Source organism: Abramis brama (genome assembly GCF_963993115.1).
Source record: "Abramis brama genome assembly, chromosome: 1".
In the NCBI taxonomy this organism is placed as follows: domain Eukaryota; kingdom Metazoa; phylum Chordata; class Actinopteri; order Cypriniformes; family Leuciscidae; genus Abramis; species Abramis brama.
In genome coordinates this window covers 69,293,988-69,309,743 of record NC_139963.1, presented here as the reverse complement: position 1 = coordinate 69,309,743, position 15,756 = coordinate 69,293,988, and the positions used below count along the sequence as shown (strand labels likewise).

At 40.3% G+C, this 15,756-nt stretch overlaps 2 protein-coding genes across 1 annotated transcript; one reads left to right on the top strand and one right to left on the bottom strand.

Annotated features, from left to right (window-relative positions):
• LOC311094365 (uncharacterized protein) overlaps positions 1 to 15,756 on the top strand; it is a 337,913-nt gene that overhangs the window by 253,066 nt on the left and 69,091 nt on the right.
• On the bottom strand, positions 5,634 to 12,959 carry LOC311094318 (uncharacterized protein). Its single transcript, XM_084132211.1, has 9 exons — positions 11,945 to 12,959; positions 11,203 to 11,341; positions 8,132 to 8,263; positions 8,012 to 8,042; positions 6,526 to 6,558; positions 6,360 to 6,395; positions 6,198 to 6,273; positions 5,891 to 5,939; positions 5,634 to 5,751 (listed from the first exon to the last, which is right to left on the bottom strand). Exons 2-8 carry the CDS (start codon positions 11,326 to 11,328, stop codon positions 5,906 to 5,908), a joined length of 468 nt encoding a protein of 155 aa, XP_083988337.1. The 5' UTR covers positions 11,329 to 11,341; positions 11,945 to 12,959; the 3' UTR covers positions 5,634 to 5,751; positions 5,891 to 5,905.

The following is a 15,756-nucleotide window of genomic DNA, read 5'->3' as shown; positions in this document are numbered from 1 at the left end:
CCTCTGACGGAGTTGCACTTGTTCTCTCTATTAAAACAAATATCTACACCAGTCGTGCTTCATGTCCACATCTTTAGCAGAAGACAAGAATATAACTCAGACAGTGGAAAATGGCAAAACATAGTCACATAGGTAAGTAAATTAACATTATACACATGAATTGGAGTAAACATATAGATATAAGATAAGATGACAATGCAAAAGGGAAGAGGAGGAGACAACAGAAAGTGGGGGAAGTGTGGAGAAAAGGATTGAACGGAGAGGTGGCGGATTGCAAACAAACTGTAGCGTGAGTGTAGTAATGGGTAACAGTTCAGATGGTGATGATAGTGACGGATGGCCTTCAGATATGAGGGTTAATCAAACTAAAAAGGCAAGAAGCAAGTAGTGGAGGAGAGAGTATGTCAAGACAAACAGCCAAAAAGATTACAGTGAAAGTAGGTCTGATGATGACAAGCAGGAAGAGTGGAAAGTTATTATTACGCTCAGTAATGATAAAGGCCACTTTCATCCAGTACAAATAACTAAACCAACTGAGAAGGAAATAGGGAAAATAAAATATGCTAAATTGCTGAAAAATAGAAGAATTCTAATTTCAAGAGTAAACGAGAAGCAACAGGAGATGATACTGAAAATGAGCCTTGGGGGTGGAAAGATAAAAGTGCACATACCAGGAATGGCAGCAAAATTAAGAGGAGTGATTTCAAACATACCTTTGGAAATGTCCATAGAGGATGTGAAGTATGAGATAAAAGGTAGAAAAGTACTAGAGGGTAGTACTTTAGCAGGGTTAAAGGTAATGAGATAATTAAGTGATTAATTAAGTGATGAGTGCCCATTATTGAAGACACCTGATGTTAACAAGCAGAATCACTGAAGGAGAAAATCACAATGTTAAGTCACCATTATGGTGATCAGTGTTTACTTTAGTTGAGCTCTTGACCCTTACATTTTTAACTTTAGATTTAGTTTGGCTGCTGTATTTATAACTGCCAGATTAACAAAAAGAAAATGTGATCTGATGGTGTTGGTTATGTTTTGACATAATCATCATTTGACCTGAATCACTAAACTCATTTAGAGCCTAATCTCTGACTTAGATTTATATTGTTGATTACAGCATCACTGTGATTCTACAGCATAAGATCCAGAGTTTCCAATATAATCCAAAGGATTTCTTAAAACTTGTTCTGATAAAAAGAAAAAAAGTTTTGTTTAGGCACACACAGATATCAAGAATGAGTGAATGAATCTCAACAATGGTGACAAACAAAGTATTAAATTAGGAAAAGGAAATTAATAAGACAATTCAGATCATAATTTATTCATACTGTAATGCATTATGGGAGTCATGAATGAGTTTTGATTGGTGGTACCCAGAATGCACTGCAAAATGCTTTATAATTGTCACCATTGTTGAGATTCACAGGCTAATTCGTGATGTCTTGGTGTCTAAAAATAACATCTTTTGAACAGAACTATTAAGAAATATTTTGGATTATATAGAAAATGTTAAAAATCGTATGCTGTGGAATCACAGTGATGGTGTAATCAACAAGGTAAACATAACTCACTAAATGAGTTTAGTTATTCAGGTCAAATTATGATTATGTCAAAACATAACCAACACCACCTGATCACATTTCCCTTTGCTTGTCTGACAGTTATAACTCAGTTACAACAGCCAAACAAAATCTAAAGTTAATAGTTTAAGTGTCAAGTGCCCAACGAAAGCAGACACTGATCACCATAATGGTGACTTAACATTTAGTTTGTTAACATCAGGTGTCTTCAATAATGGTCAATCATCACTCAATTAATCACTTAATTATCTCATTAACTTCAACATTGTTTTAGTGTTCATTTAACACTCATATTTTAACACTTTAACACTCTTGATTGTGGAGTCAAATCCCAGGAGAGTTAATTTAACACTGGTGTTCTTGCTGTGTAGGATAACATTCTCTAAAAACATCCTCAAAATGTTACATTTAAAATGTTCTAGTTATGTTAACACGTCATATTACAAGAGCGTTTTCTAAAATACATTAAGTCATCTCAGGCCTCAGTGATATCCTCAAAACATTTTTTGAATGTTGATTTGATAATGTTCCTCCTCTGTTATTATGGAACATTGTGGCAATGTATTATTGAGATCTTTTATCTCAACAACATTCCCAAAACATCCTAAAAATGTTACAGTTAAAACGTTATATCTTAGTTAACATTTAACCTTAAAAACCTAAAGAAAACATCCTTAAAACATTCTTTGAACATTACATTCATTTTTGTTTTCCTTAAAACATTAACCAAACTTGTAGGAAATGTTAGCCAACGTTCTGAGAACGTTCCCTGCTAGCTGGGTCTGTGTTACTTGAAGATAATGCCTTCTGAAGTCCAAATGGTCTGGATCAAATATAAAATTAGGGAGTATATAGGGAAGGTGCTTCAAATGTCAGAGAATGGGACATACAGCACAACAATGTAAATGGGGACAAAGGTGTGCAAAATGCGGAGGAGAACAAGACTGTGGAAAATGTAAAAAGGATGCTAAGCAAAAATGCTGCAATTGTGGAGGTGAGCATAGTGCTGCATATGCTGGATGTGTAGTTCAGAAACAAGCTAAAAAAGTACAGAGCTATAAGGTTGTGAATAAGGTGACATATGCAGAGGAATTAAAGGGTATTGGCAGTTATGAAAAAAAAACAAAAAAACAGAACAATAGAGGATCAGGAAAATCTGAGTGACAATGCAAGGTATTCCCCGGAGTCCAGGAGCGAGTAGACCAAGGAAGGTCAGCACCTCCACAGCAGCAATGCAAACACATTGATTGTAGAAAAGAAGAGCTTTATAGCTTTTATATGTAAAGTTTTTAATGTTGCTATATACAACAAGAAAGAAAAAGCAATACAAATAAGACAGTGGTGGAAGCTGCAGAAGAATTTCTAGGCATCAAAAATGTAAAAGCTGAAGATATACATAATATGTTGAGTGCTAACAATGATGGGGGTCTCAGAGTGTTATTTAATATTATGGTATGGTATGCCATCTCTTACAATGGAGTGCTAGAAGCTTGATTTCAAATGGTGTTGGAAAGGCCGAGTCATGTGCGCATGCGCTACTTACTGTCAGTCATCATCAGCAGAGAGCGGGACTGTACAAGCAAGACTGTGTGTGCAAAGTGCGTCAATAAATATATGTAAGTTGACTGTTCACCTAGTTTGGAGATCAATACTTGTTAAGGAGCTGTAAAGCCTTGATGTCATACTTCCATAAAGTGATGCATGTTTAAGAGAGATGAATCCGTTAATCGCGTGAGGTTGAGGGCTCGTGAATGTGCCGTTTATGTTCGATATTACTTGCAATTTATAATATTTATATTGCACCCAGTGTTTGATTGTACATATGTATGTGTGATCATTACATTAGTATTTAAAACTCTTGTTATTTCGAGTTTAAGGACGCGATCTTTATGATTATGTGCCGTTCATTTAAATTACCTCAGATTTAGTTTCGGTTTTGAATGTTATGCCATTTCTGACCACCGGGTGGCGGTGTTGCATATTTTCGTTGCTTGTATATTGATTTCTTTATTTAATATAGAATCGAACCTGATAATTCTTTATTTGAGAAATGTAGATTTGGAAGTAATGTTTGTATAATAATTCTAGAGACATTTGTTAATATATATCTTTATTTCTTTCCCTTTGTAGACCACAAACACACACACATCTAAATACTTTAAGCAACCTGTGTACTGCTGTGTTGTGCATAGCCAAAACTGTCAACAATAAACCACCTTTGCATGGAACTGATTCAATCTAGTGTGTTCTGATCGACACCCCATTGAGGAAAGCTAGAAATAATAAATCATCACCTATTACAGTCCAATCCTTCTATCGAATAAATGGGCAAGAATTGAAAAAGTTTGTTGCAGACTCTGAGATCAAACCTGATATTGTTTGTGTTCAGGAAACTTGGCTTTAGCCTCACCTTGATTTTATTTTACCTGCATGGGTATGAGTCTGTCAGGCTTGATAGAGGTGGAAACCAAGGAGGAGGATGTGCAACATTTGTAAGGGATGGGATATCATTCAGAAGAATAATGAATTCAATATAAATAGAATGTGTGATTACTGAAGTATATCATTTAGACGGGAACTTGGTAATAATCAGCCTCTATAATCCGTGTAAAAAAAATAAGCCTAGAAGTCTTAGAGGAAATAATTGGGAGACAAAGAAAAATAAAAGAAATCTGGTGCGGAGACTTCAATGCACATAATAGTCTTTGGGGAAGTAAGCGCACTGATAATAATGGAGAAGTAATCAAAGATTTGATGGATGTTAGGCAGCTAGTTTGTCTAAATAACGGAAACGGTACAATAATTGACATACGATCTAACACAATGTGTTGTATTGACCTTACTCTAGTTTCTAATAATCTGGCGAATTCTTCTGAGTTGAATATTATAGACAGCACAAGTATTGGAAGCGACCACTTTCCAATAATATGCTCTATAAATGTTGAAATAGATTTCCAAGAAAGGCCTAGGCATAAGAAGTGGGATTTTGCAAAAGCTGACTGAAATTTTTTTAAAGAAACATGTTGTGAATCAGCAGATTCAATTACAGTGGAGGGTGATATTGAGGAATGTGCATTTGAAGTTTCAAAGTTATACAAATACACATGGTGTGATCAGAAGGAACAGAAGGGAGGAGATAGTTTTAACCAGACTGAGGTTTGACCACACAGGGTTAAATAAAACATTGGCTATGTTAGGTAAAAATCAATCAGATGAAGGTTTGGAGTGCAAAAAAACAAACAAAAACAACAGAAAATGCAGAGCATATATTGTTACATATAGAGAAGTATAGAGAAGAGATGATTAAATTAAAACAAAAGATGAGTCAGACAGGAAGAAAATGGAACCTTGAAGGTGTATTGGGAACAACAGGATAAGGGGAAGAGGATACACAGAATGATGTTGTGGAATATCTGAAGAGTACAGGGGTATATTATAAGATCTAGGGACATAAATATATATGTAATATTAAAATAGTTATATAGGAAAGTTTTTTTTTTTTTTTAATAAGTAAAATAGATCATTGAATCATTACCCATATTGCATACTCCGGTACAGTAGGTGGCGGTATGCACCTGATAAGTCGTGGATGCAATCTGCCATAAAACTAAAAGAAGAAGAAGAACAGAAGAACAGTGATGTTGATTTGTGACATCACAACAATGGGGAAGGCACTCACACTTGATCAGGCAGCTCTATCAGGTATATAAATGAACAATTGTGTTAAGTCTACTAAATGTATTTAACAGTGTACTTTATGTCCATCCTTTTAATGCACTCTTCTAAAAATATATGACTATCTACTCTAATTCATTGTTGAAATATAAACATTTAAATCGTCAGTCAAATGTAGTCAAAAATAGTCACACATTCATTAAATAATGGAGACATCATCAACAGTTTAGTTAGAAGAAATATATGTAATATGTAATATTTATTCATCAAAATGCTCCTCTCTAGGAGTTTATTGTCATCGAATGGCTTTTCTGAGGTAAATGTGACGTTATGTGAGATACCAGATTATTTATTACAGATTATTGTTGAATTATTGTACGGTTGAAACACTGATTGATGGATTACATGAGACGAGATTGAGTTCAGTATCTTTCAACATTCCTTCTGATGTTCATTCGGTGAATGAGGATCATCAGATCCGACCTTCAGATCCCTGTGTGAAACAGATTCAGATTAATCTTCATCAGCTGTACGTTACATCATCATCATCATCATCATCATCATCTGTCTCATCTCTGAGATGATCATGTGACGAAGTGAAATGAGTCTTTCTCTCAGTTTGATTCACTCACCTGTTGTCTGGATCATCATCTCGTCTGACAGATGAACCTCTGAAAACACCTGACAACACACTGACACTTATTATACACACTATTATTATATGAGGTCAAATCATGAGTTATATTTTCACCTCTTGGGTTTCTTACACCAAAATCAATAAAAATATGAATTCATACTCTAGAAAGCTGTTCTACTAAAGTGACAGAATCATAAATATTCTGTTCAAATGAATGTAAATGTGATTGACGCTGAGCTCTTGTGAAATAGTGTCAGATATAAAGACTGAAGTAGGACGTTATAAGATCAGTCTGGACTCACCTGAAGATCCTTTTACGCAGCATAAAACAGATGAAGATGATGAAGATGGAGAGAGCAAACAGCCACCACAGCTGATCTATACAAGTGATCAAATATCAGATCAGCTGATCTATAATGATTAATCAATATTAGAGTTTATGTTTAAAGCTCTTGATGTTTTACCTGAGTTCTGGAGAGACGGAGTCACTTCATTCACATCTTTAAAACACACAACGATCACAAATATCAGAAATATGACAGAAAACATTCACACTGGATTGAGTCTGAATCAGATCTGAGTCAGTGTTTTATTAGTGAATTAGACACACGTTTATCAGCTGAAACTCACCTGAGTTTGGAGTCGCTGCAGTTTCATTCCTCACTGAAAAACACATTCACAATCATCATGATTCACTTACAGAAGATCCAGTTCAACACAGTACACACAATACCGATAACCAATAGTTCTTTATATTTGAAAGCCGATAACTGATATATTGGACGATAAATCTACATTTTTTGAGCCTGATTACAAAAAAAAATCTCACCAAGGGAAGCCAAGCACACAATTATGATGTTCTCATTATAATTTTCTGAAGCCTATCCAACTTAATTTGCAACATGGAAGTAATTACGTCCTTTTAACAAACTCCATCTCTGCATACGCTGTGAGTTTGGGTTGCTTATGACATTCATATGGGAACGCAATGTACGCCATTTCTCCAGATTTATAATGTAAGTCATCTATAATAGACCAACACAGGAGAATACATCTGTATGTAAACTGTTCAATCATCGCGACTTCAAAATAAAAGTTTAAACCCTCATGAGTTTGCGTGTTTTGATGTCCACATGTTATTATTCAAGAAATGACAGTGGCTGTAACATTTCTATTATAAAGAAGAAGTTATTAAGAAATAATAGTTTAGTGTGATAAAAACGGGGTTTTCGTGTGCCAGTAGATGGCAGGAGCTACACTGGATGTAACACGGGTCTCATTTAGTGCTAGCCTGGCAAGCCAGACTACATCAAGATGTTTAGTCTGGCAACTCACCATAGACACGCTCACTCCGAGGGGCGGGATAAACGGCTGTCTTTCAAATTCCCTCTGCACGCAATAGGACAGCGCTTCAACCAACCAGAGCGTTTTCCCAACAGCGGAGCTAGTTGATAGATTCATTCAACTTTTGCCATATCTGGCCGGCAGAACGACGAACACATCTTCCTTTTTTAAAGAATGACTTAAGTGCCGTTCTTTGCTCTTTTCTCAAAGAAAAACTTAACTCCAAGTCCTCCTGAGTCGCGGACAAAGCCGATTCGAAAGACTGTTCTCCAGCAGCCGTCATTCTTTGTTTTCAAGTCGCAGGCAGGTAACCGTCGCAACTCTGTCGTCATATGTTAAGCCCGCCCCGCCTACTCTATAAGCGACGTGATTGGCCTGACCCAATTTAGGTTTTTGCAGCTAGAAGGTCTATTGAGAGTGTCTAGACCCACCTGGCTGCAAAATACATTTTGCTGCCGCTAGGGTGCGTCTAGATTTCTAGGCTAATTTAGTGCCAGTGTAGTAACGGACTTTTCAACAATTTTATTGAAAACGAACTTGAGGAGCATGAACCCCAGATGACTATTTTATTTAAAATGTAAAAATAAAGGCATGCCTCTTACAAAAGCCTGCTTCAAATAAAAGCCTGTTACCTTCTGCAGTTCAGGTAAATAAACCCGTTTTTATTTGAGGAATTACGGTTTCGGCCAAATTTACTTCAGGCCGACGCCAATAACATAAAAATGATCATATATCCACCGATACCGTATATCATGTCATGTGTGTCTCTCACCTCTGAACATGGTCTTAAGACTGTGATGAGACTGTGATGAAAGAAAGACACATTAGAGAATGATGTTAGTGAAATATTAAATATGAAAACAGAGGAATGATGTGTTGAGAGTTGATTTACTCCTGAAGCGTCACAGAGGATCTCATGAAGGACATTCACACAGCGAGACGTGACGAGACGATCAGACGAGACTGAAATAACAGGATCCATCAGTCTGTGTGGTTTTGATGGATCTGCTATCAGACGCCCGTCCTGAACACACCAAACACAAGAGGATCAAGTGTGAGTGTGTGATCAAGTGTGAGTGTGTGTGTGTGTGAGAGAGAGAGAGAGAGAGAGAGAGAGAGAGACAGAGAGAGTGTGTGTGTGTGTGTGTGTGAGGGAGAGAGTGAGAGAGAGAGAGAGAGAGAGTGTGTGTGTGTGAGAGAGTGTGTGTGTGTGTGTGTGTGTGTGTGTGTGTGTGTGTGTGAGGGAGAGAGAGAGAGAGAGAGAGAGAATGTGAGTGTGAGTGTGTGTGTGTGTGTGTGTGTGTGTGTGTGTGTGATAGTCACCTCTGAGAACCAGCTCTGCTCACAGTCAGTGTGTGTGTGTGTGTGTGTGTGTAATAGTCACCTCTGAGAGCCAGCTCTGCTCACAGTCAGTGTGTGTGTGTGTGTGTGTGTGTGTAATAGTCACCTCTGAGAGCCAACTCTGCTCACAGTCAGTGTGTGTGTGTGTGTGTGTGTGTGTGTAAAAGTCACCTCTGAGAGCCAGCTCTGCTCACAGTCAGTGTGTGTGTGTGTGTGTGTGTGTGTGTGTGTGTGTGTGTAAGGGCCGTTACATAGTCAACGCGAGCGACGCTCTCCCTTTCATAGTCTAAACAGTGGACGCAAGCGTCACGGGCGATGCGTGTATGCAATACACCGCTCACGCAACAGGGGGTAGTAGAGTCGGGTGATATTAGTAGAGTCGGGTCACGTGATATTCAGATCAAACTGGCAACTGAAGAGGAGTGCATTCTATTGCTGATTTTACATCGGCGGCAACAAAGGCAGCACAGAGTTATTAGGCGGTGGTATGTTCGCCCTTTAAATCGAAGAAGAGATCAGGATGGGGAGTTTGTGTCTCTGGTGCTTCCCATGCGAAGCCTGGACGAGGAGAGACATTTCCAGTACTTCAGGATGTCGGCGCCAAAATTTGAAGAATTGCTTTCACAAGTCATCCGCTTTCTCCCGGACACTCACCAGAATCACTGCAACCCGACTGGAGCTTCGCAAAGGCTTGCAGTGAGTTTGCGGTACCTCACAACAGGCATTAGCCTGCAGGCACTCTCTGCCAGCTACAAAATGGGCACCAGCACTGTTTCGGGCATTGTAGAGGAGATGTGTTGTGCCATCTGGGATGCCCTTCAGGGGGAGTCCATGGCCTTTCCTTCACGCAGTCAGTGGCAGGACATAGCGGAGGACTTTTTGAGACAGTGGCAGTTTCCCCTATGTGTCGGGGCGATTGACGGGAAGCATGTTCGCATCAGAGCACCACCACAATCAGGCAGCAACCTCTACAATTACAAAGGTTTTTTTTCTATGATCCTTATGGCAGCTGCTGATACGAACTGTAGATTTATTCACGTCGATGTTGGCGCATTCAGGCGTGAGAGCGATGGAGGTGTGTTGGTGCGTTTGGATCCAGACTGGCAGTGTAATTCATTTTAATATGAAGGCTACTGAACTTTAACATGTTTCACACAGAACATGACCTAACAAATGTCAATAACAAATAACTTCAGTAACAGCATGTAGCCAACAATATTGGTAGACAAATTAAGTCGAATTAAAAGGGCTCATACTGCCGCATGAGCTGTTTGTTGTCGCGCATCAAAATTGCGCTTTGTTTCTGAGGGAGATTCTGTAGAAAATGGCACAGGTAATTACAAAAAGTGGTGTGCATGTCCCTCTTTTCGCTCTCCCTCTCCCTCTCCCTCTCTCTCTCCTGCCGTATTTCCTGCAGCCTATCGAGGAGCGTATGCTCACATGGATCCATAATTGGCCTGTGGCTTTTGCGCTTCCTTTTACCACCACGGGAGGCTGATGACGTCGGGGTGGTGGGGGATGAGATGGTGTAGCAACGGTTGAAGCCACTAGTGTCGGGGTGGTGGGAGGGTCAGATAGAAGTGGGGAAAACTGGGATATGGATGAGTCGGGATTGGGGGTAGATGGAAGTGCCTGATCTCCCTGCGCAATAATGCTTTCCTCCTCATCATCATCTTTATCATCATTGTCGCCCTCATCGTCTCCCTCACCTGCCTACACAGAAAGAAAATGTATGCCTACTCCTGTTTCAAACGTCCTGACCAAATCAGTAGCCTACCATTCTCAGTAAATGACAGTAATGACAGTTATAAAGGCATCAGAATAATAAAATATTATAACATAACTTAAATTTAAATGTACAAATTGAATGGATTTGAATGTACACACACACACACACACACACACACACACATACATCTCTCTCTCTCTCTCTCTCTCCCCTGCCGTAGGCTATTTCAGCTTCTCGCGAAGGGCACAGAGCATTGGCTTCTAGATAGGCTACACACACAACGTTGTTTACATACCGAAAAATTTGATTCTGTACTCCTATGCTTTATGAATTCACTCATCCAGCTAAGTTGAGTCAATATTTTTGGGTAGCCGAAACTTAGCTGCCCCGCACCACTTCTGCACGCCACCTTCCACTTTTTGTGCGCCCTAGTGAATTTGTCACGGGCTCTTTTCCAGTCCGTTTTCACTTTATCTAAGGGTTTTCCCATCGCGGTTGCAACCTCTCTCCAGGCATTTTCCAACGCAATTTTATTGGAGTGTAATTGCGATGAACTATCGTATAAATGTGGATGTATGTGTATAAGCTCGCATAAATTTTCCTCTTCGCCCGCCATTGTATTCAAACCTTCTTCTTCTGTAAACATAATATACTTGAATTAATGTACAATAATTGCAATGTCGCCCCCACCGACAAAGCATAGTATTGCGTACATCAGCGAGTCGCGTATCAAAAACTAGATGTGTTGACTATGTAACGGCCCTAATAGTCACGTCTGAGAACCAGCTCTGCTCACAGTCAGTGTGTGTGTGTAATAGTCACCTCTGAGAGCCAGCTCTGCTCACAGTCAGTGTGTGTGTGTGTGTGTGTGTGTGTGTGTGTGTAATAGTCACCTCTGAGAGCCAGCTCTGCTCACAGACTCCATTGAGTCTTTGATTGAGTGTTTGATTCAGTAAACCAGAGGGAAGTTTGTACACAACCCTCTCCATCTCTCCACAGGACACACTGATGTTACTCATGTTTCAGAGGAAGCTGTTATATAAATCACAGAACAAATTATTGCATATTATATTGCATGACAAGTGTTTTACAGCAAACATTTAAAAACGTGTGAAAAAAGTGCAATAATGTGCATTTAAAGCGTTGATGTTAGTCTCATCTGCTGTAATTTCTCTTATATTGATCATTAAGTTCATTTCTATAATAATTGTTTTAAAAAAAACGTTAAAAACATTAGCAAATAACAAGAAACAGGAAAAAAGATATTCAGATTCAGAAGTGTTTTTTCAAAATCGGGCGTGCTAGTGCGTGCCAGCGCCAGTCGCGTTTCCACTGTCACTCCCGGGGCTTGATCGGGCCCTTCGGGGCTCCTCGGGGCCAATGGCCAGGGTTTTCTGGCCCGCCGAATACCTCGGTCCAAAGCGGGCCAGCTCAGGCTAGAGGAGTGGTGACGAACAGAGGCGGGTTTACCTGAGTCTGGAAACATTCTGTCAGCATTTAAGACTTTAAGGCCCCATCCACACTACTGCGTTTTCATTTAGAAACGGAGACCTTTTGCTACGTTTGCACCTCCCGTCCAGACTAAAACGGCAAAAACGAAGACCTAAAACGGAGAAGTTTAGAAATGCTGCCAACCTGTTTCGCGTTTTGAATCTCCGGAGGGCGTTTTAGTGAAGACGGTTCAAAACGGAGGACTTTAGAAACGATGACGCAGAGGCTCACGCTTGGCTCTATGATTGGGTGTCATCAGTCATGGCGTATCCTTCCCTGATTCGTCAGCCACCCATCACATGACCCGTCCCCTGAAGAAAACATACAAAAACAGCCTGGACTACATAACGTTAGTGACTGCAATATGGATAACGAATTACAAGCGTTACTGACTTTGATGTCTTTGCTAGCAGCTGTTGTGCAAGTAAATTCTGCATTTTACAATGCTATAACTGCCTACATGCGCCGGAGGCAAGCTATTATTCGAGTGATCTGTGACAATTCCCATGTGCAGCGGCAGTATCGACCGTACATGGAGCGTCGGTTTTGGGTTAAGCCGGGAAGAACCAGCGCATGGTGGGATAATTTTATCAATGAAGTTGTGGTTCCTGAGGAATGGTGCGAAAACTTTCGAATGTCCAGATTGGCACTAATCAACCCTTAGCGAAAGACTACGTCCACACGTGGAAGGAGCAACAACAAAAATGAGGGCCCCCGTGGATGTACTAACAAAGGTAGCGTGCACGTTGTATTACCTGAGTGACGAGGGGAGACTTCGGAAAACCGCAAATGCATTTGGACTATCCCGACTAGTTGTTTTAGTAATCATCCGACAGGTCTGTAAGGCCATCATCATTTTCATGGGTCCCGAACAAAGAGGCCCAGGTGAAGGATCTTGTTGTGAACTTCTATCGGACACACGGGATGCCACAAACAACCCTTAGCCAACTCAACAGACTACATCAACAGAAAGGGAAAACATTCTTTGAATGTACAAGCTTTGTGTGACCACCAGTATCGTTTCATGAATGTTGTTGTAAAATGGCCGGGGAGTGTGCACGATGCGCGCATATTTGCCAACTCAAAACTGTGTGCTGACCTAAAAAAATGGGACAATACCCTCCTGCCCTAGAGAGTTAGTGGAAGGTGAAGATGCTGTCCCCGTGTTTCTTCTGGGGGGTCCAGCTTATCCCCTTATGCTGTACCTCATGAAGGAGTACCCCAACGGCGGAGTTACTCCACAGGAGCAGTATTACGGCCTATCTCTTAGCAAGGCGCGCATGGTGATCAAATGTTCATTCAGACGTTTGAAGGCACGGTTTGCAGCTTTGCGAAGGTCGATGGACATAAACATGAAGGACCTTCCTTTTGTGATATATGCTTGCTTTGTTCTGCACAATTATTGTGAAATGAACAATGAACCTGTAAACGAGCAATGCATAAATGCTGCTCACCAGTACGACAGGGATTTCCAGCCACACATGAGAGATTGTAATGTGAGAGCAAATAGCAATGAAAATGAAGGGAAACGAGTGAGACGTGTGTTGAAGACATTTCTTGACCCTTAAAGAGCACCTATTATGCAAAATTCACTTTTACATGGTGTTTGAACATAAATGTGTGTTGGCAGTGTGTGTTCACAACCACCCTAATAATGATGAAAATCCACACAGTGCTTTTTTTAAAAAATACCCATAAATCATAAGCGCTGTCTCAGAACAAGCTGTTCTCAAAATCTATGCAATGTGACGTAGAATTGCACAAGCCCCTCCCACGACTGTTGACTGACACTTCAGTTTGAGCATAGCCCCGCCCTGAGTGAGCTGGACACAGAGTCCGCCATTGTTCGACGCTTGAGCAGCTGTAGACAAGAATGTCTCCTAAGCGATTGAGGTGTGTTGTTGTTGGATGTAAGAATGAACATAGCAGTCTTCATTTACTCTTGTTATTACTCGAGGATGGATCTGTACAACTGCTCTCGTGATTCAGCTTACAGTCTCCGGAGGAGCGACAGGACTAACGTTACTGGCAGAAATGAAATTGAGAGCGCGCACTTTATGACATCTCATCGAGTCGTTTTACGGATATAAAGTTTACCAGTTTATAAGCACCCACTGAAAAGGTGTGTATATATTTGTGGTTGTAACGAGTGTTTTGTGTACTTCGCTTTGTATGTTGATGACAATGAAAGGGAGAGAGAGAGAGAGAGAGAGAGAGAGAGAGAGAGAGAGAGAGAGAGAGTTTATGGATAAGACTTTAATGCGCACTATGTTTATTAGCTTTTACAGTGATTTTCTGGAGTAAAACTAACGCTTCATCTTTTGTGTGATGTACAATAAACTTAACTGAACTCAACAGTATATTTTGGTCATCATTCGGACGGGGTTTGCTACAGCAGGCTTGTATTAATAGTGGATAAAAGCAGATGACAAATTAGTTATAACCATAATTAAACTAAACGATACCTGTTCTATCTCCATCCAGCATATATTCTCTGGCTCTGTGGACATTATTGTCCAACTCCTGGTCGAAATGAACAGCGTTAGAGGCATAATAGGTGCCCTTAAACTAAAACGTTTATTTTTAACGTTTATAAAAAACAGGTTTCCCAGTACAGTGAAAGTATTCCTTTGCCTTTTGCTCTGACTGCCATGTGTTTTTTAAATGTGTTTTTTAAATATGGTTATTATTAAATGTATGTCACAGTGTCTGGTTTGTGTTCCCTGGGTAACCACTAGATGTCCTCCTTCCCCACGGTGTCTTTCACATTCTGAACTACATTCCCCACGATCCTTGTTTCCTCATTGCACTCAGCTGTCCCTTGTCACTAATCATTGCACTCAGCCTATTCCCCATTAGCATTGTCATTTCCCTGTGTATATAAGCCTGTCTGTTTGAGTGTTTGTCACAGAGTCGTTATTATATGTCACCCTACACTTCCGATCTGTGGTTCCTGTCTGTTCTGGTTTGTTTCTTGTTTATTTTGTATTTGGACTGCTATGATGGATTTTGACCCTTGCATGGACGATTATGAGTTGGATTGCCCCGATATTAAAAATACTGTACATGGATCTCTCTGTTTCCCGAGTGTGTTACGTGACAGAACGACTCCGTCAAAGCAGAGATCCAGCGGTATTGATTTTCGTGGCGCTTCCCCAACCACGAGGACAGAGAGGAGGCAGCGGAAATGGAATTCGCCAGTGGAAGAGGTTCCTGCTCGAATGAACATCTTTCAATGCCTGGCATTATGGACCCGTCAGACCGAGGAGGCCATGGCGATCAACAGATCAGAGTTCCATTCGCCACAGGTCCCGTTCAGCTCAGAGCCTGCACATCGCCACCCGAAACAGAGGAGGAGAAGGAAGACTCCCTCCGTGACTGTTCCGGTGAACCTCATTCCGGTGGACCTTGTTCCTTGTTCGATTGTCGAGTTCACGCGCGTGATCATAGGTAACTAAACCTATGCGTGTGAACTCGACAATCGATTACTATGGACTTCGACCGAAAACAGGATGTAAACACAGGTATGTGCGCTGGCTGAAATAACATCATTTTTATTAATATCTTTCACATCTACTGCAGTCAGATTCACCCGTGATCACTCTGAAGGAATCACTCACATGGCTGGGCACTTGTAATGACACATCAAGGATGTTAAGAGGCTAAAAGCTGGTTTAAAACTTGCCCCATTGAAGTCAACAGGGTGCAAATTTTAAAAAGAGGATAACACGGTGTAGGCAACACCGATTTTTGTCGTTGTTCTCTGTATTGACAGCACTCCAAATTTACAAAAACATTAGCTCAATGTTAAAATTGACCGGAGTTCTCCTTTAAATATTCAAGTAAACAACAAAAATGCCAGCAAACGGTTGCTTTTATCGTGTTTGTTTGCGATAGCGCTGTTTCCAGTGATTTCTTTCTGATTAGTTTTCTGATAAAAAAGATGGGTTAGTGCA